At 48.8% G+C, this 26,978-nt stretch overlaps 1 protein-coding gene across 2 annotated transcripts in view; it reads right to left on the bottom strand.

Moving 5' to 3' along the window:
* The window catches only part of ELMO1 (engulfment and cell motility 1), a 211,655-nt gene that overhangs the window by 83,196 nt on the left and 101,481 nt on the right, over positions 1–26,978 (bottom strand). For both annotated transcript variants that reach the window (XM_029048924.1, XM_029048923.1), the window contains 7 exons: positions 26,315–26,414; positions 23,541–23,692; positions 20,937–21,015; positions 17,384–17,434; positions 16,381–16,503; positions 13,560–13,691; positions 2,183–2,287 (listed from right to left, as the gene is read on the bottom strand). In XM_029048924.1, coding sequence (XP_028904757.1) covers positions 2,183–2,287; positions 13,560–13,691; positions 16,381–16,503; positions 17,384–17,434; positions 20,937–21,015; positions 23,541–23,692; positions 26,315–26,414 — 742 coding nt within the window. The remainder of the gene's footprint in view (positions 1–2,182; positions 2,288–13,559; positions 13,692–16,380; positions 16,504–17,383; positions 17,435–20,936; positions 21,016–23,540; positions 23,693–26,314; positions 26,415–26,978) is intronic.

Consider the following 26,978-nt stretch of genomic DNA (forward strand, 5'->3'; position numbering starts at 1 on the left):
GCCTCCTCACTGAGCCCTCTACCTCCTGTCTCTCCCTACTCCAGCCCACACTTCACTCTGCTGCCCAGATTACTTTTCTAAAACAAACTTAGTCTTCCATATCCCCACTCAAGAAACCCCATTGGTTGCCCTTCCACCTCTACATCCAGTAGAAGCTCCTTATCATTGGCTTTAAGACACTCAATGAGCTCTTCCTCTCCTGCCTTACGTTGCTGATTTCCTACTACAACCTAGGCCACATGCTTCACTCCTCTAATGCCAACCTACTTGCCCTACCTCAGTCTCGTCTATTTTGCTGAATACTTTCCCGTGCCCTCCCTCCAGATTGGAACTCCCCTCGTCCTTCATATAGGACAGACCACCACTCTCCCTAATGTCAGAGATCTAAGTTAAGATCTTTTTTTTTTAAAAAAAATAGTATTTTTTAAGCACTTACTATGTGCCTGGCACGGTTCTAAGCACTGGAGTAGGGAAAAGATAATCAGGTTGGACACAGTTCTGGTACCACACGGGGCTCACGATCTTAATCCCCATTTTAAAGGTAACTGAGGCCCGGAGAAGTGAAGTGACTTCTTCAGCTCAACAAGGCTCAGGTTGAGCAAGACCGGTCAAGTCCATTTGAGTCCTAAATGGATTTTTCCACAAAAGACTCCTGCTCAGCACTACCTTTGCCCCATTTGGGGCCTGGCCTGAGGTAGAACCGGAAAAATGGCCCTATAATAATAAAAATAGTATCTGTTAAGCACTTCTATTTGCCAGGCACTTTTCTAAGCATTGGGGTGGATATAAGCAAATCAGGTTGGACACAGTCCCTGTCCCACATAGGGTTCACAGTCTCACTCCCCATTTTACAGATGAGGTCACTGAGGCCCAGAGAAGTGAAGTCACTTGCCCAAGGTCACACAGCAGACAAATGGCAGATCTGGGATTAGAACGCTTCTGACGCACAGGCCTGGGCTCTATCCACTACTCTGCGCTGCTTCTCTATCAGACGAGGGACCCCCCGCGAAGGTTGCTGTGCTGTCTCCTCAGGCTAGCCTGGTCTGGGAGGGAAGGACAACTCCCTGGGCTCCCTGCCTCCCAGTCCCGAGGTTTGTCTCCACAGCCGGGCTCCACTGAAGTCCCTCTGTAGCTTCTGGGAAGTGCAGTCAGGGCGCCACAAGTGAAGAGCAAGTGGGCAGGTAACCCCCTTTGTCAGGACAAATAATGACAATTGTAATAATAGTAATACCTGTTAAGCACTTACTACATGCCAAGCACTAGTGTAGCTTAGTGGAAAGAGCCCGGGCTTGGGAGTCAGAGGGCATGGGTTCTAATCACGACTCCGCCACTTATCAGCTGTGCGACTTTAGGCAAGTCACTTCACTTCTCTGTGCCTCAGTTCCCTCATCTGTAAAATGGGGATGAAGACTATGAGCCCCAAGTGGGACAACCTGATGACCTTTTTTCTACCCCAGAGCTTAGAACAGTGCCTGGCACATAGTAAGTGCTTAACAAACACCATCATCATCATCATCACTGCTCTAAATACACGTTAATCAGGTTGGACACAGTCCCTTTCCCATATGCGGCTCACAGTCTTAATCCCCCTTTTTACAAATGAGGAAACTAAAGCACAGAGAAGTTAAGTGACTTGCCCAAGGTCACACAGCAGACAGGTGGTGGAAGGTGGGATTAGAACTCAGTTCCTTCTGACTTCCAGGCCCATGTTCAATCCACTAGGCCACGATCCCAGCACCAAACAAGGAAGCTAACGTGCACCCAAAATAGGGTGAGACATTTGCATCCAATGACCAAAAAAACCTCCACATTGCATCACCTCCCCCCTTCACCCAGGCCTTCTCATAATAATAATTGTGGTATGTATTTACACAATAATAATTGTGCCAAGCTCTCCGTTAAGCCCTGGGGTACGTGTAGCGTAATTAGATTGGTCACAGTCCCTGCGCCTCCTGGGACTCGCAGTCTGACAGGGAGCGAGACCGGATTTGGAATCCCCATTTTACAGATGAGGAAACTGAGGCCCAGAGATGCAAAGTGACTTCTCCTCAGAGCGCCCGACTCAGGAGCCAAGAGCTCATGGTATTATGGAGTGTTCAGGCCAGACCGTCTTCCAAACAGACCCCAAAATCAGTACGTGCCCCCCCAGTCTATGTTGGTAGAGGGATGGGGGGCATCTTACCCGGATATAGGCATCCTGGTGATGTTTGGCAAAGTAGAGCATGTTGTCCAGGGCAAGCATCCCGGGTGGAGTCTGAGTGAAATCCATGGCTGGGTTGACGTGATTCTGAGGGAAGAAAACACAATATACAATGCAATAGTTTTTTATGGAATTTGTTAAGTGCTTACTATGTGTCAAGTAGATCCACATTAATCATGTTGGACAGAGTCCATGTCCCATATGGGGTTCACAGTAAAACTAGGTATTTTTCAATCAGTCATATTTATTGAGCGCTTACCGCGTGCAAAGCACTGTACAAAGTGCTTGGGAGAGTTCAGTATAACAATAAACAGACACATTCCCTGCCCACAACTAATGGTTCAGGAGAGTACAATACAGGTGGTACAGTAAAAATAAGTATGGTATTTGTTAAGCACTTCCAATGTGCCAAGCAAGTCCCTTAACTCAGTGACTCAGTTTCCTCAGGGGGATTCAATGCCTGTTCCCCCCTGCTGCTTAGACTGTGCGCCCTTTGGGGGACAGGAACTGTGTCTGACCTGATAACCTTGTATCTACCCCAACGCGTTGTACAGTCCTTGGCACATAATAATTGATGATAATAATTATGGTATTGGTTAAGCCCTTACTATGTGCCAGGCACTTTTCTAAGCGCTGGGGTAGATACAAGATAATTGGGTTGGACACAGTCCGTGTTAAACACGGGGCTATCTTAATCCCCATTTTCAGATGAGGGAACTGAGGCACAGAATAGTTAAGTGACCCACCCAAGGTCACATAGCAGACAAGGAGCGGAGCCAGAAATAGAACCCATGACCTTCTGACTCCTAGGCCCATGCTCTATCTCCTTAGCCACGCCGCTTCTCAAACATAGGATATGCTGCTAAGGACATAGTAAGTCCTTAACAAATATCATCACTATTATTAATATTATTATTAGAAGGGACGAAGCAGTACAAGCGCATCAGAATGAAGCAGGCAGAATAAAGTCCCAGCTGTAGAAAGAATATACAAATACATGAAACTCTGCGTGTGTTGAATATTGAGGATAGGGTTACCACGTACCCATGTCCTACGGGAGGGTGTTCTCTGACCCATCTCGGGCAACGTAGATTAATCGGGGAAGACTTCCTGAAAGAGGGAGGTATCGAAACATGGGAACAGTTGTGACCTGGCACATTTGGGATGGGGGATAAAAGGTGAGGGAACTCACACCTAAGGAGGAGAATAAGTGCTGGGGGATGATTAAAGGGAGCAAGTCAAGATGACCTGGAAGGGAGAGGGAGAAGAGGAAAGGGGGGGGCTCTGTCAGGGAAATGTGCCTTCAATAAGACTTTGAATGGGGAGAGAGTAACTGTCAGATTTGAGGAGGGAGGGCATTCCAGAGCAGGACGTGGGGGAGGGGTCGGTGGCAAGATAAAAAAAAAAATAATGTTGGTATTTGTTAAGCACTTACTATGTGCAGAGCACTGTTCTAAGGGCTGGGGTAGATACAGTGTAATCAGGTTGTCCCACGTGAGGCTCACAGTTAATCCCCATTTTACAGATGAGGTAACTGAGGCACTGTGAAGTGACTCGTCCACAGTCACACAGCTGACAAGTGGCAGAGCCGGGAGTCGAACTCATGACCTCCGACTCCGAAGCCCAGGCTCTTTTCCACCGAGCCACGCTAGACGAGATCGAGGCACAGTGAAGTGACTCGCCCACAGTCACCCAGCTGACAAGTGGCAGAGCCGGGAGTCGAACTCATGACCTCCGACTCCGAAGCCCAGGCTCTTTTCCACCGAGCCACGCTAGACGAGATCGAGGCACAGTGAGAAGGTGAGCATTAGAGGAGCGAAATGTGCAGGCTGGGTTGAAGTAGGAAAATAACGTGGTGTGGTAAGAGGGGGAAAGGTGGTGGACTGCTTTAAAGCCAGTGGTGAGGGGTTTTTGTTTGATGTGGAGCTGGACAACCACTGGAGGTTCTTGAGGAGTGGGAAAAGAAAGCAGAGAGACATGACCCCCCAGAGATCCCCAGGGCCGGGGTTCTAGTGCCAGACTTCCGCTTAAGGCTTCCTGGATGTACTGTCGGCCCCTCAAACTTAACATGTCCAAAACAGAACTCCTTATTTTCCCATCCAAACTCTGTCCTCCCCTGACTTTCCCATCGTTGTAGATGGCACTATCACCCTTCCTGTCTCGCAAGCCCATAACCTTGGCATTAACCTCAACTCATCTCTCTCCAACTCACGTACTTAATCTGTCACCAAATCCTGTCAGTTCGACCTTTACGACATCATTAAAATCCACCCTTTTCTCTCCATCCACACTGCTACCGCACTGATCCTAGCACTTATCCTATCCCACCTTGATTACTGCATCAGCCTTCTTGTTGACTTCCCTGCCTCCTGTCTCTCCCATCTCCAGCCCATACTTCCCTCTGTTACTCAGATCATTTTTTCTAAAAAAAACAACCCCGAAAATATTCAGTTCACGTCTTCCCACTCCTCGAGAACCTCCAGCAGTTGCCCATCCACCTCCATATCAAATGAAAACTCACCGTCACCCCCTCCTACCTCACCTCACTGGTCTCTGACTAGAGCCCAGCACTCACACTTTGCTCCTCTAGTGCCGGCTTGCTCACTGTGCCCTAATTGCCTCCATCTTGTCACTGATCCCTTTCCCGCATCCTCTCTCTGGCCTAGGACTCCCTCTCCCTCCATATATGCCAGACCATCACTCTTCCCACCTTCAAGCCTTATTCATTCATTCGATTGTATTTTTTGAGAGCTCACTGTGTGCACAGCACTGTACTAAGCACTTGGGAAGTATGATTCAGCAACAGAGAGAGACAACCCTGACCACAACAGGCTCACAGCCTTATTGAGGTCACATCTCCTTCAACAGCCTTCCCCGATTAAGGCCACTTAACAGAAGGCCATGGTTAGGGTTGGAAAGTGGGCCCTGTGGACCAGCTGGCAGGGGATGCTGCTGGTGGCATATAATAATAATATCTGTTAAGTGCTTACTATGTGTCATGCACTGTAATAATAATAATAACGTTGGTATTTGATAAGCACTTACTATGTGCAGAGCACTGTTCTAAGCGCTGAGGTAGATACAGGGTAATCCGGTTGTCCCACGTGGGGCTCACAGTCTTCATCCCCATTTTACAGATGAGGGAACTGAGGCACAGAGAAGTCAAGTGACTTGCCCACAGTCACACAGCTGACCGTACTAAGCGCCGGGGTAAGTACAAGTAAATCAGGTTGGACACGATCCCTGCCCCACACGGGACTCACAGTCTTCATCCCTATTTTACAGATGAGGTAACTGAGGCAAAGAGAAGTGGCTTGCCCGAGGCCTCACAGCGGACAAGTGGTGGAGCCGGAATTAGAACCCATGACCTTCTGACTCCCAGGCGGTGCTCTTTCCACTAATAATGTTGGTATTTGTTAAGCGCTTACTATGTGCAGAGCACTGTTCTAAGCGCTGGGGTAGATACAGGGTCATCAGGTCGTCCCACGTGAGGCTCACAGTCTTCACCCCCATTTTGCAGATGAGGTAACTGAGGCACAGAGAAGTTAAGTGACTTGCCCACAGTCACACAGCTGACAAGGGGCAGAGCTGGGATTCAAACCCATTACCTCTGGCTCCCAAGCCCGAGCTCCTTCCACGGAGCCACGCTACTTCTCTGACTATCCTCTAGATGGTCATGGTTCACTAGACCATGTTGCTCCTCTTTCTGAACTCCAGACACTAGCCCCGGACTCTGGATCCAATTCATCACTTCGGACTCTTCCACTCTCTCAGCTGACAGGGTTCAGTTTGGAGATACCCTCTGTCAACTGAACATTAATATTCTGAAGCACTGAAGTTCCTTGAGAGAAAAAAATGTATCTTCATGGATTGGAACCAGAAAGCTCCATCTTCGGATTTTTCTATTTACTTTGATATCCTGGCAAGCATCCTTTTGCTTGGCAGAGATTCTTCTAAATATCCCCTTGTAAAAACCATTTGAAACTGCTGGATGTACAAATACGCAGGCGTATAAGAGACTAAATATAAACATTCTCCAAAAGGAAAAGTAAAAAGATTCTAGCAGCTTCTGCTGGCCCTAAAAATTATTATTGTGGTTTCTGTCGAGCACTTACTATGTGTCAAGTACTGAACGAAGCACTGGGTTAGGTACAAGAGAATTAGGTTGGGCACAGTCCCTGTCCCACATGGAGCTCATAATCCAAGGGGGAGGGAGAACGGGCAATTTCTACTTTACGGGTGAGGAAACTGTGGAAATGAAGTGATTTGTCCATGGTCACCCAGCAGGCAAGGAGCTGGGATTAGAACACAGGTCCTCTGACTCCCAGGGCCACGTTCTATCTAGGCCACGCAGTTTCTCCATAGTTCTAAGGGAAGACAGGTCGGCAAAGTTGGCAGAAATAGGAAATGGGGTGACTTCCTCTGGAGCAGAAACTTCATGAAGATTGCTGGCACAAGCCACAGTGTCTAAGGGGTCAGTGTTTACCCCTACAAGATGGAGAAAGGACTGCCAGTCTGGCTAGCCACATATGCACTTTTCACCATCAGTAGCCCCAACTTCGAACCTAAAAGCCAGATAATGTATATCAATCCATTAAAGGCATTTATCGAGCACTCACTGTGCGCAGAGCACTGTACTAAGTGTTTGGTTGGGAGGAAACAATATGACAGAGTTAGTAAACACGTTCCCTGTCCACAATTCATCCATTTACATTTATTTTCTCCCCTTGCTCAAGGTAATGACTCATGACCTTTACTTCCTCTGTCTGTTCCTCTTCAAACAGAGGAAAAACAAACTGTGTTGTTGACTGCAATATGATTTCAGAGAGAGATTTTATTGGGGCAAAGACATATTTCATTTTCTCTTTCATAATCATGTGTTTTATCTCCCTTCTCTGCTTGTTAAAACTTTCCCAGGGTGTGGTTAAGGTGTGAAGGTGCCGCAAGTTTCAAAATATGCAAAAAAAATTGAAAAAAAGTGTTAAAGTCTCAAGGATTAAGTCTGTGACTCTCAAGGGCTAAGACAATTTCTTTTCTTTACGAACTGGCTTTTCATACTGGGCTTCGCTTTACCAACCCAACAGAAAGAATCTAAGTGGAGGAAGAAGAAGAAATACAGCTACTAACCAGTAGTCCATTTTGCTCCTCCTGAATGGAGAAAATGGTTGTGTTATTAATAATGCCTTTTGGGTGATTAATTCCATTTGACTATTTTATTTCTGTACCCATTAGCATGGATAAACGTGGTCATAATAGACTTTATCAAGTGATTACAGTGTGCAGAACACAGCACCAAGTGCTAGGAGAGAATATCCATATGGGGTTAGAAAAAATCAATGGTATATATTGAGTGCCTACAGTGTGCAGAGCACTGTATTAAGGTCTTTGAAGAGTACAATAAAATAAAATCAACGATTCCGTCTTTCGTCCTAGGCCTCCTGCCTTTACTAACTTCCCCATCCCAGTCTTCCCTGGACTGGAAATGCACAACTTTAGGATTTTCTTACACTCCTTTCTTTCACCCCTCAAATTAGTCAGATCCCATTGGCGCTTCACCTCTAATATTTCATGGATCCACTCTTTCCTCTCACCCCTCTGGAGGCCATCCTCCTCATTTAAGTTATCTCCGGGCTGGGTCGACAATATAACCTCCTTATTGGTCTCCCAGCCCAGTGCCTCACTTTTCTTTCACCTATCCTACACACAGCTGCTTGCCTATGTGTCTAGAAACACTCCTTGAAATGCATCATTTCATGCCACAGTAGCCTCTGGTGAACTCCTCTCCTTCTCCACATTAAAGAAAACCTCCTATTAGCCTTCTCCTTCTCACATTTCTACTCCCTTCCCCTATCAAACCCCAGCTCACACTCTTCAGCCCCCAGAAGCTAATCCTTGGACTTGTCTCTCCCATCTTCTGTTCAAGACTTCCCTCTTCCAGGAACCTCCCTCCCTCCATACGCCCACCTCAAATCCTCCAAACTAGTCAATCATATTTATTGAGCGCTAACTGTGCAGAGCAGTGTGGCTTAGTGGAAAGAGCATGGGCTTGGGAGTCAGAGATCGTGGGTTCTAATTCTGGCTCCGCCACTCGTCAGCTGTGTGACTTTGGGCAAGTCACGTAACTTCTCTGTGCCTCATTTACCTCATCTATAAAATGGGGATTAAGACTGCGAGCTCCAGGTGGGACAGCCTGATTACCTTGTATCTACCCCAGCAATTAGAACAGTGCTTGGCACATAGTAAGGACTTAACAAATACCATCATCATCATCATCATCACTGTACTAAGAGCGTGGGAGAGTACAGTACAACAATAAGCGGACACATTCCCTGCCCACAATGAGTTTACAGTCTAGAGGACCTCCCTAGTCCCTTTCCACCCACCCTAGAGTCCCTGTTAGATGGAACCCCTGGGAACTCCCTTCCACCATGAGCAACACCCCCCACTTTCTGAATCATTTCATGACACACTAACCTCTCCCGCCTGCCACCACGACGACCTGGATCTCTCTTGGGGTATCACTGTCTCTCAGCTCCCCCCACCTACCAGTCAGGGCATGATCATTCTCCCCCTCCCTCTCCTTCCACCCCCATCATCTTTCACCCTTGCATCATTCTTGCACCCCTGTCACCCATCATCCGCCTCTACCTCCCGCTGCGTCTCCAAGCTGCAGTCATCTCTTCACCTCCTGCTCCCACCTCCGCATTTCGGAGTCACTTTGGTGCTTTTCTCTCCTTCCTCCTTTCACGGTCCTCACCCCGTGGTGAAATCCTGCCCATTCTTTTCCCAAAGTCTTCATGGAATCCATCCTTTCCTCTCCACCCGAAAGGTCATCGCCCTGGTCTGATTTGCCCTCACCTGCTAATTATAATCCCGTAATAGCCTCCTCCCTGGGCTCCCTGCCTCCAACCTCACCTGTCTTCATTTGTTCAGTCGTTTTTATGTTTAATGTTCAATGTTTAACGTTCAATCGTTTGCACTTACGGCGTGCAGAACACTGGACCAAGTGCTTGGGAGAGTACAGTACAACGACAAACGGACACATTTCCTGCCCACAACGGGCTCACAGTCTATGCCACTTTGTGGCAAGGCCTTCCCATACTAAGCCCCCCTTTTCTATATGTATGTGAATAAATGTTGTGTGACTGGAAAGGGGGGATGAATAAAGGAACCGGGTCAGGATGATGCAGAAGGGAGTGGGAGAAGAGAAAAGGAGGGCTTAGTCGGGGAAGGCCACTGGGTGGAGATATAACTTCAATAAGGCTTTGAAGAGGGGAGAATAATGTCCTCCTTATAAATATATATACATATATTTATATTTCTGTACACTGTACTTATATACATAGCTTTAAATTATATATTATAAATCACTCATTTATTCATATTAGAGTCCATCTCCCCCTCTAGATTGAAAGCTGATTATGTGGAGGGAACGTGTCCTCTAATTCCGTTGAATTGTACACTCCCAAGTGCTTAATACAGTGCTCTACACATAGTAAATGCTCAAATACCACTGATGGATTGATTTAGTGGAATTTGGTATCCATTCATTCATTCAATAGTATTTATTGAGCGCTTACTATGTGCAGAACACTGTACTAAGTGCTTGGAATGTACAAATTGGCAACAGATACAGTCCCTGCCCTTTGACGGGCTTACAGTCTCATCGGGGGAGACAGGCAGACAAGAACGATGGCAATAGAGTCAAGGGGAAGAACATCTCATAAAAACAATGGCAAATAAATAGAATCAGGGTGATGTACATCTCATTAAACAAAATAAACAAAATTAATAGGGTGATGAAGATATATACAGTTGAGCGGACGAGTACAGTGCTGAGGGGGTGGGACGGGAAAGGGGGAGGTAAGTCCTTACTATGTGCTAAACACTGAAATAAGTGCTGGGGATAGAAGATAATCAGGATGGACAAAGTTCCTTTCCCACATGGGGCTCACCATCTAAATGAGAGAAGCAGCGTGGCTCTGTGGAAAGAGCTCGGGCTTGGGAGTCAGAGATCATGGGTTCTAATCCCGGTTCCGCCACTTGCCAGCTGTGTGACTTTGGGCAAGTCACTTAACTTCTCTGGGCCTCAGTTACCTCATCTGTAAAATGGGGATGAAGACTGTGAGCCTCATGTGGGACAACCTGATGACCCTGTATCTACCCCAGCGCTTAGAACAGTGCTCTGCACGTAGTAAGCGCTTAACAAATACCAACATTATTATTATTATTATTATGAGAGGAGGAACAGGCACTGATCATTCATGATCAAGCCGTAATATTTATTAAGCACACTGTATGCAGACCATGGTTCTAAACACTTGGGAGAGTCCAGTAGAGTGAGCAGACATGATCCCTGCCCTCAAAAAGCTTCCAGGCTAGTGAGGGAGAGAGGCCAGGAGCTGGCCTTTAGAGATGGGAACGAGACCTTTCCCAAAGACACCAGGGAAAGTGGGGCCTAAGCCCCCATAGTTCTGGAAATGTTGAGATTCCCCCGTCCCTACGCTGCTGTTACAGTGGCTCTGCTCTCGGTTCGCTTTGGAAAAAAAGTGACGACGACGATGATAATTGTGATCTTTAAGTACTTAATACGTGTCAAACACTGTACTGAGTGCTTGGGTAGACGCAAGTTAATCAGGTCCCACATGGTTCTCACAGTCTAAGTAGGAGAGAACAAGTATTGGATCTCCATTTTGCAGATTAGGGAACTGAGGACCAGAGAAGTGAAGCGACTTGACCAGGTCACACAGCTGAGAAGTGAGAGAGTCGGGATTAGAACCCAGGTCCTCTGACTCCCGGGTCTGGGCTCTTGCCACTAAGCCATAAGGTGGGTGCATTTCAAATGGACCAGTTGCCCAGCTTCCCAAAGGGTAGGCCAAAAGCAACTGTGGAAGTAGAGTGGGTGGCAGCTGGAGCTCAGGGCCTTGGGCAAGCGAGGGACAGTGGAGTAGGCTCCGCCCTCTGCCAGTCCTGGGGGGCCAAGGGGTAAGGCTGGGGGTGGGCGGAGGCTCAGACCATCTCCCGGCACCATGGTTTGGGTTGTTGGGAGCAAAAATCAAGATCCTGGAAGCTAGAACTTGTAGAAATAATAATGATAATTTCTCATCTGTCATGAGTTCGAATTCTGGCTCTGCCACTTGTCAGCTGTGGGACTGTGGGCAAGTCACTTCATTTCTCTGTGCCTCAGTTCCCTCATCTGTAAAATGGGGATTAACTGTGAGCCTCACGTGGGGCAACCTGATTACCCTGTATCTACCCCAGCGCTTAGAACAGTGCTCTGCACATAGTAAGCACTTAACAAATACCAACATTATTATTATTATTCTCTGGGCCTCAGTGACCTCATCTGTAAAATGGGGATTAAGACTGTGAGTCTCAGGTGCGACAACCTGATTGAGACTGTGAGCCCCACGAGAGACAGGAACTGTGTCCATGATTTCCTTGTATCCACCGCAGCTCTTAGTACAGTGTCTGGCACATAGTAAGCACTTAACAAATACCATAATTATTATTCATGATTGCTTACTATGTGCCAGGCACTGTTCTAAGCAATGGGGTAGATACAAGCTATTCGGGTTGGACACAGTTCACGTCCCACACTGGGGCTCACAGTCTTAATCCCCATTTTACAGATGAGGGAACTGAGGCCCAGAAAGGTAAATGACTTGCCCAGCATCACACGGCAGACAAGTGGCAGAGATGGGACTGGAACCCAGTACCTTCTGACTCCCAGGCCGCTGCTCTATCCACTAGCCAATGCTGACGTGACTTGTATAAGGTCACAGCTTCGAGAGCGATAGAGCTTCCATCACTCCAGTCCTGATTTCCTGAGAAAAATCATTCCAGGTAAATGGCGAGAGTTCATTTATTCACTCTAATCACTGGGCACATAACAATAGAATCATAATATGTTGAGTGCCGGCTATGCGCTGGCTGCCTCCTGTATGGAAGGCGTTGTACTGGGTGCTCACTTGGGGCCGAGCACTGGACTGAGGGACTCCTAGGTGCACAGCACTGTCTGCCCACAGTACTGAATGCAAACCGGATACGGAGTGCTCTATTGGTCACCTAATGTGAGGAAGGCATTGTATTGAGCACTCAAAAAAAAAGGAAAAAAGACATAGTCTCCTGCCCTTGCGAAGCACAATCTGGGGATCAGCCTCACGTCACGGAGCCCCTTAGGGCCTGTTTGCTAAAGCGAGCGTAGGTGCCGGTCACAGAAAAGTCAAAGTGGGGAGATTTAGAATATATCTGGGTTTCCCACTGAGTCCCAGTCTGGCACTGGTCTCCAAGTTCCCAATCTCCTTGAGGAATGCAAGCATTGGCCTGCAAGGATTTATAATAGTAATTATTATTATGGTATTTGTGAAACGCTTACTATGAGCCAGGCACTGTACCGAGCCCTGGGGTGGATACAAGCAGATCATTTTGGACCCAGTCCCTGTCCCATGTGTGGCTCACAGTCTCGATCCCCATTTTACAGATGAGGTAACAGACCCAGAGAAGTGAAGTGACTTGCCCAAGGTCACACGGCAAACAAGTGGCAGAGCCAGCATTAGAACTCAGGTCCTTCTGACTCCCAGGCCTGGGCTTGATCCACTAGGCCATGTGGCTTCCATAATAAATCTCCTTATTAAAAGTAGTCTTTGAGTACCTAGAGAAGCAGCAAGGCTTAGTGAATAGAGCATGGGCTTGGGAGTCAGAGGACAAGGGTTCCAATCCTGGCTCTGCCACTTATCGGCTGCGTGACCTCGGGCAAGTCACTTAACTTCTCTGTGCTTCAGTTTCCTCATCTGTAAAATGGGGATTAAAAGTGTAATCCCCAAATGGGACAACCTGATTGCTCTGTATCTATCCCAGCACCTAGAACAGTGCTTGTCACATAGGAAGCGTTTAACAAATACCATCGTTACTATTATTATCATCATCATCATCATCCGTACCTTTAGGACCATACTGTGTGCACTTCCAACTGGTTTCAGTGAAAACTGTCTTGTGCGCTCACGGCGAGGACCCCGGTTTCCGAATAAAGCACATCGGCACAGGTCCGACTGGGTATGTCAGTCGCCGTTCCCAGTAGGGTCCCTCCCACTCACTGCAGCCCCTTCGGTGGCACTGGAGGGTGGGAGGGGGACTGGCAGACCTGCTGAGACCCCTTGGGGGTGAGGGTCAGAAGTCCTGCCTAGATACCCCCTCCTCGCTTCCAGCCCGGGGACGGGGAGGGCCGTCCTGCTGGGATACCCGACACTGGTTGGTGACCAGCAGATCTGCTTTGATGTCACCCTGGGCTGGGGGCCAGCACAGATGACCGGGGTGAGCGGGGTGGGAGAGAACACCAGGGGCCAGAGCAAACACTCACGATAAAGCCCAGCTTCTTATAATCCCGAGTGTACATGGATTTGCGTTTCTCGATACTGCCGCTGCTGCTGTTGGGCTCCGTCTCGGCATCGAAGGCGATTCTCCGGAGCTCAAAGATGATGTCCCGTTGAGCCTGGAGGGTTAGAAAAATCCAAATCACCTTCTTCTCCTGGAGCTTCTAAAGCGTGCCCAAGGCCCATCGGGGTCAAGGAGGGGCTTCAGTGTCGTCGGGGGGACGGGCCAGTTTGAATTCTTCCTGCTCCTCCATTCCCCCATCCTTCCCCTGATCCACTTCCCCTTCCTTCTAAGCCATGAGGACTCCACTCAGTTTCCCTGAAACCCCTGGCCAATTCCACATAACACTGAGATGCCACAAAACACAAGAGGCAGGAAGGCCTAGTAGAAACCACCGGATTGGGGAGTCGGGAGACGGGACCGACTGGATTCTAATTCTGGCCCTGTCACTGCTCTGCTACGTGTCTTCGGGCAAGATCCTTAACCTATTTCTTCATCTGTAAAATGGGGAGAAAATATGTATTCTCACTCCCCCTTAGACTGTGAACTCCGTGTGGGACTGGGGCTCCGATCTCAGTATCCCGTCTCCACCTCCAGGTATAGAGCAGTGTTTGGTTCATTCATTCGCTCGCATTAATTGACTGCTCACTCTGTACAAGGCACTGTACTAAATGCTTGGTAATCCCGGCTCTGCCGCTTGTCAGCTGTGTGACTGTGGGCAAGTCACTTAACTTCTCTGTGCCTCAGTTACCTCATCTGTAAAATGGGGATTAAGACTGTGAGCCTCACGTGGGACAACCTGATTACCCTGTATCTACCCCAGCACTTAGAACAGTGCTTTGAACATAGTAAGCGCTTAACAAATACCAACGTTTATTTTATTTTTTTTTAATCTGGCAAAGGCTTAACAAACACGAAATGAGTTATTATTTTTCCGATTATTCAGGGAGGGAAGAAGGAAGGGAAGGTGGGCTTGAAGGAACCAGGATCACCCGGTGTGGGGAAGAGAAGGCTGATGAAAGGCCTTGAGGTGATGAAGCAGGGGGCCAGGAGGACTGGAAATCACAGGGTTGCTCACTGGAACAGGCCCCAGTGTTTTGCGGGATGGGGGTGTTGGTGGGGTGTTGGGGGTTTTTGTTAATGCTCACTATGTATTGGGCACCGTTCTAAGTGCTGGGGTAGATACAAGTTAATTAGGTTGGACACAGTCCCTGTTCCATGTGGGAATCCCAGTCTGAATCCCCATTTTATAGACGAGGGAACCGAGGCCCAGAGAAGTGAAGCACCTTGCCCTAGGTCACACAGCAGACGAGAGGTGGAGCCGGGTTTAGAACTTAAGTCCACCTGACTCCTAAACCCCTACTCTATCCACTAGACCACGCTGCTTCTCGATAAAGCACTTGGTCTCGTCCCCAGAGCCCCCTTGGACAACAGGACTGATTCCCGTCCCTCAGGGGAGGGGCTGCTCAGAGCCAGAGGGCCTAAGGGAGAGGGCACTTTGTCCTCTGTCCTGCAGTGAGAGCGGCAGCAAATCTAGAATGGGCAGTTGCCAGGTCCAGGGTCAGGGGAGACTGGTTGGCTGGCATCAGGGGTGCCAGCTGGAGCCCCAAAGCACATGAGCAAACACGGGGAAGCCTTATTACCCGCTCCCTCTTCAAAGCATTATTGAAGGCACACCTCCTCCAAGAGGCCTTCCCTGACCAAGCCCTCTTTTCCTTTTCAACTCCCCTTTTGTATCACCCTGACTCCCTTCACTCAACCCCCCTCCCAGCCCCACACCATTTACGGACATATCCTTAAGTTATTTCTTTCTATTCCTGTCTCCTTCTCTAGACTGTAAACTCATTGTGGGCAGGGAATGCATCTGTTCTATTGTCTTCACCCAAGCGCTCAGTACAGTGCTCTGCACACAGTAAGTGCTCAGTAAATACAAGTGACTGCCTGATTATGGAGATGCAGAATGCCCCAGGGACAGGCCGGGATATCCGTCCTCAAGGGACCCCCCCAGCTTCGACGGGGGTCCGGCCTTGCCACTCGCTCCTTCTGAGCGCATCTCGAGCCCATCCATCCTCAGCGGCTGCTTTGCGCCCGGGCTTCAGTCAGCTGGGGCGGCCGGGATCCCGAACACTGGTTGGACGCTTAGGAGCTGAAGGACCGATGGCAGCAGGTGGTCTCAAGGTCGGGGCTCAAGGGCCCGGAGGAGGGGCCGGGGGTGTGAGGCGGGGGTGTCCCGTGTCCCCGGACCAGCCCCCTGGCACCCCAGACCTCATCCAAGGACAAGAGCAGGCAGCCCCCCAAGCCTGGCTGCAGCAATTCCAGATATCCTGCCTGTCCCCTGTCCCCTTGGTGGTTTTTTTATGATGTTTGTTAATCACTCACTATGTTCCAGGCACCGTTCTTAGTGCCGAGGTAAATACAAGTGAATTAGATTTGGTATAGTCCCTGTCCCACATGGGGCTCACTGTCTAAATAGGAGGGAGAAGAGGAGAACCGAGGTACAGCGAAGTGAAGTGGCTTGCCCATAGTCACAGAGCAATCACTTGGCAGAGCCAGAATTAGAACCCAGGTCCCCAGCCGGTGCTCCTCCCACTAGGTCATGCTGCTTCTAATAATCGTATCTTGATAATAACAACACAGTCTTGATCCCCATTTTACAGATGAGGTAACTGAGGCACAAAGAAGTAATAAGTGGCTTCCCCAAGCTCACACAGCAGACAAGTGTCAGAGGGGGGATTAGAGCCCACGTCCTCTGTCTTCCAAGCCCATTTCACTAAGCCACACTGCTTCTTTTTCTGATGAGCACTCACCTGATCCTGGGGGTCCATCCTGGTTAGCACCCTGTCTTCCAGAAGGTTGAAGGTCAGCACTTGCAGGACGTAGAGCTGATGGGCCATTTCATTGTTGATGGCCCTCTGGGCTCGGATAACATGCTGCAAAAGGGAAGAGCGAGGGGCGAGCATCAGCAGAGAGCAGGAAACCTGTGTCCTCCCCCAGAGGGCTGTGGACTGTGGCCTTGGAGTGGGATGGGTGCTGAGAGGGCAGATCTGCCAACTGAATGGGGAGGTGGTGGGGGAGAACTAGTGAGCTAAGTAGATCCAGGTGGGGTCCCTGTCAGGGACTGGCAGAAAGAATCTGATGCCTGCGCTACTTGGGTAATAGAGTCCCAAGTAGTGTCCAACCAAAGTGACTTGTCTCAAAGACGATCCAGAACCGTCCAGTGCTCCCTCTCAGAGACAATCCGGAATCCCTCAGTGCTGCCCCTCAAAGACAATTCAGGACCCCATCCCGTGCTGTCCCTCAAAGACAATCCAGAATCCCTCCTGTGCTTCCCCTCGAAGACAATCTGGAACCCCTCTGTCAACTCAGAATCTAGCCGTGCTCTCCCTCAGAGACAATCTAGAAGCCCTCCAGGGCTTCCTCTCAGCAACAGTCCAGGATTCCTCCTGTGCTTCCCCTCAAAGAGAATCCAAAATCCCACTCTGCCTCCCCTCAAAGACAATCCAGAATGCAGCTGTGCTTCCGCTCACAGGTGATTCAGAAATTCTCCTTCACTTCCCCTCAAAGACCATCCAAATCCTCTCTGGGCTTTCCCTTAAAGACAACCCAGAACTTCTCTTGTACTTCCCTTCAAAAGCGATCCAGAAGCCCCTGTGCTTCCCCTTCCCTCTCAATCTCCCGCCATGGGACCAAGCGTTAGCAGGGAAGCCTCATCCTATCCCCCCAACCCTCCTCTCAGGACCTCCAGGCAGCCCGATCTCCCTCGGGCCTCTTCTAAGCCCCAGGAGGAGGCCACGTCGGCCAGGTGCTCACCGTTAAGATGATGAGGCGGAGCTGCTTCTGAGCCAATATGTTGCCCATCTCCTGCGGCAAAGAAATGATGACTCGGGTTAGATGGGTTCATTTAAGGATTTTCGCCCGCCTGCTTCACTCCGCGCTTTGCCAGGGCACGGTGGAGTGGCACGGTGATCTTGCCAGGCCCAAGAGGAAGCCAGTGGGCCACAACTTGCCAGCTGAGCTTCCTGGCATTTTCGGTGGACCAGTCTGCCGGGATCAGATGAGATCACTCTAGACCGTCAGCTCCTTGCGGACAGGGATCGTGTCTACTAACTCTCTTGTGCTCTCCTTAGTGCTTAGTTCAGTGCTCAACACACAGAAAGGGCTCTATAAATACCACTGAGTGATTGAGTGACTAAAGTCGTCAAATGAGGGTTCAAGGACGAGGTTTATCCCCTGGATTTGGAGGAGGAGTACTTTTGGAGAGATTCCATCCGTGTGGCCAAAAGTCGCTGAAGAGGCCGGGGCAGGTGACCAAACTGGTGTGGACATCTTAAAGATGGCCTTTGAGAAGCAGCACGGCCCAGCGGAAAGAGCACGGGCCTGAGAGTCAGGGGACCTGGGTTCTAATCCCGGCTCTGCTACTTACCTGCTGTGTGATCTTGGGCAAGCCACTTCACCTCTCTGTGCCTCAGCTTCCTCATCTGTAGAATGGGGATTCAATACCTGTGCTCCCTCCTACTTAGACTGTGAGTCCCTAAAGGACAGGCACTGTGTCCAATCTGATTATCGTGTATCTACTGCAGTGCTTGTCACATGGTAAACACTAAATCCCACAATTATTATTAATTTAGAATCAGGCCGAGCAGAGGTCATGGTCACATTTTTAAATCTATTCTTTTAATCTGGATTCTGTTTATTGCTATTGTTTTTGTCTGTCTCCCCCAATTAGACTGTAAGCCCGTCAATGGGCAGGGACTGTCTCATCTGTTGCCGATTTGTACATTCCAAGCGCTTAGTACAGTGTTCTGCACATAGTAAGGGCTCAATAAATACTATTGAATGAATGAATGAATCTGCCTCTCTAGCTTTTAAATTTGTAAATCTTCCTCTCTAATTCTTGATCTCCCAGAAGCCTCTGCTCAAAATAAATAAATTGTGGTATTTGTTAAGCGCTTACTATGTGCAAAGCACTGTTCTAAGCGCTGGGGGATACAAAGTGATCAGGCTGTCCCACGTGGGGCTCACAGTTTTTTAATTCCCCATTTGACAGATGAGGTAACTGAGGCACAGAGAAGTTAAGTGACTTGCCCAAGGTCACACAGCTGACTAGCGGCGGAGCCGGGATTAGAACCCATGACCTCTGACTCCCAAGCCCGTGCTCTTTCCACTGAGCCACGCTGCTTCTCTACGTCTATACCGTTCAAGGAGAACAAACCTATTCTGCCACACCCATCAGTGGCATTTATTGAGCAGTGCCTATGTTTAGGGCACTGTACTAATCACTTAAGAGAGTGCAACACAACAGTGTTGACGGATCTGTTCCCTGTCCACAACCGGCTTACAGTCTAGAAGGGGAGAAGGACATTCGTATACTGCGGCTGTGGTCTCTCAAAAGTGTGCGGTCACGTCATGGCTTTTGAGAGTGTGTTGCACCAGGACTGTGAAACATAGTTCTGCCCTCCCTTGGGTGTTCCTGGACAATTCCAGCTCACGGATCAACAGCTGTCTGTTCCCTGCCAGAGTCATGCTCAACACAGCTGGCCTGCAAAGAGCACAGTCTACCATCCATCTTTCAGAAGCGTTTTTCAACACACGTCTCTCCAATTCCCATCAATCTCCCCAGCGGTGAGAGTAGTTGTCAGTTTTTATTACTGTGTGCGGAACACTGAACTAAGCTCTGGGAGAGATACACAGGTGGGAATCAGACCCGGTCCCTGTCCCTCAGGGGCTCGTGATCTAAGATGCCTCTCTTTTCCGTCTGCAGGAAACGAAGCTCCTAGCCATTGGCAATGACCAGGCTACTCCACCAATCCCACTAATTCTTAATAATAATAATAATAATATTAATAATCATAATTACGGTCCTGGTTAAGCACTTACGATGCGCAAAGCACTGTTCTAAGAGCTGGGTAGATACAAATTAGTCAGGTTGGACACAGTCCCTGTCCTACACGGGGCTCACACTCTTAAAGCCCAGATGAGGTAACTGAGACCCAGAGAAGTGAAATGACTTGTCCAAGGTCACGCAGGAGATGTGGCTGAGCTGGGATTAGAATCCTCCTGACTCCCAGGCCTGTGCTCTAACCTCTAAACCACACTGCTTGTTAATTCTTCCCCTCTGACTCATCAACTCTCTCCGCCTACTATACCCCTGCGTGTACTCTTCCCAAGCTAACCTCCCTGTCGCGCTTCTGAAAACCCAGCTCCTCCACCAGGCCTTCCTTGATCAATCCCCTCTGCCCAGGTTGGTTCTACCCAATAACATCACTCTTAGAGAAGCAGCATGGCTGGTCCTGGGAGTCAGAAGGTCATGGGTTCTAATCCCGGCTCTACCACTTGTCTGCATGACCTTGGGCAAATCACTTCACTAGGCTTCAGTTTCCTCACCTGTAAAATGGAGATTGAGACTGTGAGCCGCACCTGGGACAATGGAGTGTGTCCAATTTGATTTTCTTGCATCTGCCCCAGGGCTTAATACAGTGCCTGGCACACAATAAGTGCTTAACAAATATCATTATCATTAGCCTATCCTTGCTACCCGTTTAAATCTAAATTTATGCTCATCTGTAATTACTTCCCTATTTATCCTCCCAACCTCCTGCTCTCAACAGATGCTGTGGGACCGTGTCTGATTCCCACCAGTGCTTAGTTCAGTGTTCGGCACACAGCAATAAAAATTGACTACTACTCTCACTGCTAGGGAGATTGGTGGGAATTGGAGAGACATGAGTCGAAAAATGCTTCCAAAAGATGTTAGAGGATTGGGTTGTGTCTTCTATTTTTTTTTTTGCATTCTCCCAAGCCCTTCAAATCCTACCCTGCTTTCCATAAGTTCCCACTAAATACCAGTAACTGACTGACAGAAAGATGCGGGGTTGGTCAATCAGTCAGCCAATGGTATTTACTGAGTGCTCACTTTGTGCAGGGCACTGTACTAAGCGCTCGGGAGAGTACAATATAGCGGACACATTCCCTGCGGACCAGGGACCACCAACTAATCATCAGGTTGGTGATCTTTATTTGCCATTTGATGTTGAGGAAACGGCCTCACAAGCCAGATACACCTTTAATTGTTTTATTGATATTTCTTAATCCCTTACTATGTGCCAGGCACTGTATTAAACTCTGGAGTAGATACAACCTAATCAGGTTAAAAATAGTCCATGTCCCACGTGGAGCTCAGAGTCTTAATCCCCATTGCACAGATGAGGTAACAGAGGCCCAGAAAAGTGAAGTGATTTGCCCAAAGTCACACAGCAGACAAGTGGCAGAGCAGGGATTAGAACCCGTGACTTTCCAACTCCCGGGGCCATGCTGCATCCTCATTGCTACGCTGCTTCTAAGATGAAGAATAAATACAACTTACCTGCCTCCGCTCGTCGGGAGCCTTAAGAAAAAGTGCGTTTATTACTGCTATGGTGTAGGTTTGGATTTCTTGATCTGTCCTGTGGGGAAACAGAAAGAGTTGAAGAAAACTACCTGTGTTGATATCTTTAAAATCGGGGGCTTCCCCCTACCTGTAGTTCATTTTAGTGCCTTGTTTTGCCCGCTAGATTGTAAAATACTTGAGGCTAGGGATGGTGTCTAGTTACTCTACTGTACTCTCCCACTTAGTACAGTGTTCTGCCCAGAAGAAGCACTCAATCGATACTACTGACCAAAAGATTAGAACCTGGGTTCTAATCCCAGCTCTGCCACTTGTCTGCTGTTTGTCCTTGACAGAGTCACTTCACTTCTCTGGGTCTCAATTACCTCATCTGTAAAAGGGGGATTAAGATTGTGAGCGCCATGTGGGACATGAACGGTGTTCAACCTAATTCGCTTGTATCTACCCCAGTGCTTAGTACAGTGCCTGGCATATGGCAAGTGTTTACCAATTACCATTGAAAAAAAATAAAAATGAAAGCCAGGCAGGAGTGGAAGTGAACCAAGCTCACTGGATTCCCCTTCAGATAAATCAAGGGAAGAACAGGACCAATCAATCAGTCAATCATATTTATTGAGTGCTTATTCTGTGCAGAACAAGCCTTCTGTAGAGTACGATTTTTAAGATCCATTAAAAATCTCGATTCAGTACTAACACGGGAGTTTTTCCTGGGCTGTCAGAGCATTTTCATTCATTTTCATTCGATCACATTTACTGAGTGCTCTCTGTGTGCAAAGCTCTATACTAAGCGCTTGGGAGAATACGATAGAAACAAACGTACTCCCTGCCCACAGTGAGTTTACTTATTCTCTTCATATCATCCCTGTGAGGCAGGTGAGGGCAGAAGGGGATACGAGGCAGACTGGGAGAAGCTACTAGGATTTATCCAGATCGGGTCATGTGGCAGGGGAGGGAGAAAGTTGAGAAGGGGCAAGACTGGAAGTTGTAAGCTTCAGGATTATTGTACTGTACTCTCCCAAGCACTTAGTACTGTGCTCGGCACCCAATAAGTGCTCAATAAATATCACTGATCGATTGATTGGGACCACCAGGGTTCCCACCGACTGGACCACTTCCTACCTTGAGGCTCTCCACAAAGACCTCGGGGGCCGGTGATCTAATAGGGCCAGGAGGCTGGGCCCGGCGGAAGACAGAAACAGTCTGAACGTGATTTCGCAGAACCTCAGACCAACCCTAAATTCTTTAGGTCTACCCTACCCTCCGGTGGGTCTCCACTCCAGCCCCCCAGATCGAGGGAGAGGTGACCCTTAGAAGCCAAGTCCAGATGGGACACCCATGCATTTCACGCCCACGGGGACCGGGGCAGAGTGCTTGGCCTTGCCTCTGGCCAGTGGTAGCCTTGTCCAGATTCTGAGACCTGGGGGAGCCTCCCGTAGGCTCAATCAAGAACTCAATCCCCTTGCCCCCTCCTACCTCGCCTCGCTAGTCTCCCACTACAACCAGCCCACGCACTTTGCTCTTCTAATGCCAACTCACGGTATCTTGATCTCATCTATCTCCCCACCGACCTCTCTCCCGCTGGAATGCCCTCCCTCTTCATATCCGTCAGACCACTCTCCCCACCTTCAAAGACTCACTGAGGGCACATTTCCTCCAAATCTCATCCATTTCCTCCTCTCCCACTCCCTTCTGCGTCACCCTTGCTCTTGGATTTGCTCCCTTTATTCACCGCTCCTTAAGCCCCACTACACTTAGGTACCTATCCCGTAATTTATTTATTTCTATTAATGACAGCTTCCCGCTCTAAACTGTAAAGTGCTTATGGGCAGTGAATGTGTCTACCAGCTCTGTTCTCTTGTACTTTCCCAAGTGCTTAGTACAGTGCTCTGTACACAGTAAGCGCTCAATAAATGTGATTGACTGATTGATGGCAGGAATTCTCTGCTGCTCTTATTCCAGAAGACGACCCCAGCCCCAGAACAACTGTCCCATAGCTGAGTGCCCCTCTGGCCTCCTTCCCCTAGAAGACAACTCTGACTCTGGCTTTTTATCCTGGAAAAAAGCCCACGTAAGGGCTGATGGATGACCGAGTGCCTTGGTCACTAGCTTTGTTTAAGGAGAAAACCTTTTCCACCTTCAACCCAACCCTGAAATGCTGGTCAGTCGAAGAAGAAAAGCAACACGACCTAGTGGAAAGAGCACGGGCCTGGAAGTCAGAGGATGTGGGTTCTAATACTGGCTCTGACAAGTCACTTCATTTCTCTGGCCTCAATTCCCTTCTCTGTAAAATGGGGATTAACACTGTGAACCCCATGTGGGACATGGACTGTGTGCAACCTTATTTTGCTTGCATCTACTCCAGTGCTTAGAACAGTGCTTGGCACATAGTAAGCACTTAACAGATACCACAATTATAATTATTATTACAATATAACAATAAACAGACACATTTCCTGCAAACCACAAGCTCACACTTTAGAGGGTAGGGAAGGATGCTGCTTGAGTTCGCTTATGCCAAGGTCTCAGACAGGTGGCAGAAGCTGGCACTGCCCCACTGGTCCCGCCAACCGACGGGCACCTTACCCCTGGAGGTGTGGGATCAGCTGGCCAATGGTGATCTCTTGGGCCACCTTCAGGTACAGGTCGTGACTGTTCAGAACCATCGACTCCAGTATGGCCAAGGAACGCTGCAGGGTGGAGAGTTCGATGGCCGACTTGTTCACGAAACCCGCGATCTGCCAAGGCAAACAGAGCAGGTGGAGCCAGTGAGGGCAGGGAACGGAGAAGAGAGAACAGTGACTAAAAACTGGGTTCCATTTTGGATCAGGCCCAAGAGCCATCAGACTGTTTTTACCATGCCCTGAAAGAAGGAAATTAATTACAGTGGATTCTGGGTTATCTGTAAGTGAGCGTCACGAGCTGCCCTGGTCTCACCAGTTCATTCGTGCATTCAGTCGCATTTATTGAGCGCTTGCTGTGTGCAGAGCACTGTACTAAGCGCACGGGATGGTACGATACAAGAATAAACAGACACATTCGCAATGGCCTCAAGCTAACTACAAGTCTGCACCACCGACACACCACCCCTCCCCATACGTGGCATGAGAAGCAGCGTGAGCTAGTGGAAAGAACACAGGACTGGGACTCAGAAGGACCCGGGTTCTAATCCAGGCTCTGCCATATGTCTGCTGTGTGACCTCGGGTGAATCACGTAACTTCTCTGGGTCTCAGTTATGTCACCTGGAAAATGGGGATCAAGACTGTGAGCCCCATGTGGGATCTAGACTGTGTCCAATCTGATTAGCTTGTGTCTAGTCCAGAGATTAGTCCAGAGCCTGGCATATAGTTAATGATGAACAAATTCCTTTAAATTAAATAATAGTAATAAAAATAAAAATAATAAGCCCTGCTGCAGTCATTCTTGAGTTGGGGGAGGCCTCTCTCTGCCCCAGCAGACACCTCCACAAGGTCCTCCCAACAGACTGAGCCCTGGGGACCTGCCTGGGTTAAATTCTCATCTGCTTTGCCCTCTAGACTGTAAACTCCTTGTGGTTAGGGGCTGTGTCTTCCAACCCTGTTGCACTGCGCTCTCTCATGAACTTAGTCAATCAACTGCATTTACTGAGCGCTTACTATGTGCAGTTTCTGTACTAAGCGCTGGGGAGAGTTCGCTGTAACAATAGAACAGATGTATTCCCTGCCCACAAAGATTTTACAGTCTAGATGGAGAGATAGACATTAATATAAATAAATTGCAAAACTGGACATAAATGGCTGGACGTGCCGTGTGGCTGAGAGGGAGGATGAATAAGGGGACCAAGTCAAGGAGGAGCAGAAGGGAATGGGAGGAAAGGTAAGGAGGGGCTCAGTCAGGGAAGTCCTCTTGGAGGTGATGGGCTTTCAATAAGGCTTTGAAGGTGGGGAGAGTCAATGTCTGTCGGATAAGAAGAGGGAGGGTGTTGCGGTCCAGTTGCAGGACGTGAGCGAGAGGCCATCGGCAAGATAGAAGAGATCGAGGTACATTGAGTAGGTTGGCATTAGAAGAGTGAAATGTGCGGGCTGGGTTGTTGTAGGATTGAGTACTTTAAAGCCGACGGTAAGGAGTTTCTCTCTGATGAAGAAGTGGCCGGACATCCACTGAAGGTTCTTGAAGAGTGGGGAAACATGTCCTCAATGTTTTTTGTTGAAAAATAATCCGGGCGGCAGAGTGAAGTGGGGACTGGAATGGAGAGACCCAGGAGGCTGGGAGGTCAGCAAGGAGGCTGATTAAAGGCTGATACAGTAATCGAGGCGGAAGAAGATAAGTGCTCTGATTATTTGATTCCGCAGAGAAGCAGCGTGGCTCAGCGGAAAGAGCCCGGGCTTGGGAGTCAGAGGTCATGAGTTCGAATCCCAGCTCTGCCACTTGTCAGCTGTGTGACTGTGGGAAAGTAACTTAACTTCTCTGTGCCTCAGTTACCTCATCTGTAAAATGGGGATTAACTGTGAGCCTCACGTGGGACAACCCGATTACCTTGTATCTACCCCAGCGCTTAGAACAGTGCTCTGCACATAGTAAGTGCTTAACAAATACCAGCATTTTTTTTAACGTAGTAGCAGTTTGGATGGAGAGGAAAGGGAGGATTTTAGCAATGTTGTAAAGGTGGGACCGACAGGATTCAGCGATGGATTGAATATGTGGGTTGAATGAGAGGGAGGCGTCACAGATAATGCCAAGGTTACGGGCTTGCGAGACCGGAAGGACGGTGGTATCCTCTACAGTGATGAAAAGGTCAGGTGAAAGACAGGCTTTGGGTGGGAAGATAAGGAGTTCCGTTTTAGACATTTAAGTTGGAAACGATGGCAGGACATCCAAGTAGAGATGCCTCGAAGGCAGGAGGAAACGCAAGACTGCAGAGTAGGAGAAAGATCAGGGCTGGAGATGTAGATTTGGGAATCATCCACATAGAGGTGGTAGCTGAAGCCATGGGAGCGAATGAGTTCTCCATGAGAGTGGGTGGAGATGGAGAATAGAAATGGAACCAGAACTGAACCTTGAGGGCACCCCCCCAGTTAGGAGGTGGAAAGCAGCGGAAGAGCCGGTGAAAATGCTTAGTACAGAGCTCTGCACACAGTAAGTGCTCAATAAACACAAATGATTGATTGATCGGAGGAGCTTAACACACGGACAGCTCCGAATATCTGAGGCAACGACTGTCAGGAGCAGGTGGGGAAGACCAGGGTCTGGCTCTCGGCTGGACAGAGAGTTCAAACTTCTGCCAGGAACCTCCTTGTGTTTCTGACCCATGGCTGCCCGCTTTGGCTCAAGAGGGAAGGTATCGCAGACAACGGCAAGTCCCGAGAGAAGGCCAACTTACCTTCTTAATGAACGCGACAGAGAACGTGTCCCATGACACGATGTTATGATCCATCAGCTCCACGAACGCTGTCAGGGTGAAGGACAACATATCCCCGAAGCTGGAAGACAGGCATCGTTCATTTAGTCAGTCAGTGTACTGCAATGTACTAACCGCAATATAATAAACATATTCCCTGTCCACCGTGAGCTTACAGTCTAAAGGGGGAGACAGACATTAATATAAATAAATGACAGATAAGGACCTAAGTACTGCGGGGCTGGGAAGTGGGGATGGAAAAAGGGAGCAAGTCAGGACGACGGAGAAGGGAGTGAGAGAAGAGGAAAGGAGGGCTCAGTAAGGAAAGGCCTCTTGGAAGAGATGTGCCTTCATTAAGGCTTTGAAGTCAGGTTCGGCCGCTTCGCACCAGGTCCTGAAGCAGAAAGTGAGGAGAGTGAGATCGAGATGGCCCACAATAATAATAAAAATGATGATGGTATTTGTGAAGTGCTTACTATGTGCCAGGCACTGTTCTGAGCAGTGGGGAAGACACCAGCAAATCGTGTTAGACACACTGCCTGTCCCACGTGGGGCTCACAGTCTCAATCCCCATTTTTCAGATGAGGTAACTGAGGTACAGAGAAGAGAGTGACTTGTCCAAAGTCACACAGCAGACGAGTGGCGG

Source organism: Ornithorhynchus anatinus, chromosome 21, assembly GCF_004115215.2.
Source record: "Ornithorhynchus anatinus isolate Pmale09 chromosome 21, mOrnAna1.pri.v4, whole genome shotgun sequence".
NCBI lineage: Eukaryota > Metazoa > Chordata > Mammalia > Monotremata > Ornithorhynchidae > Ornithorhynchus > Ornithorhynchus anatinus.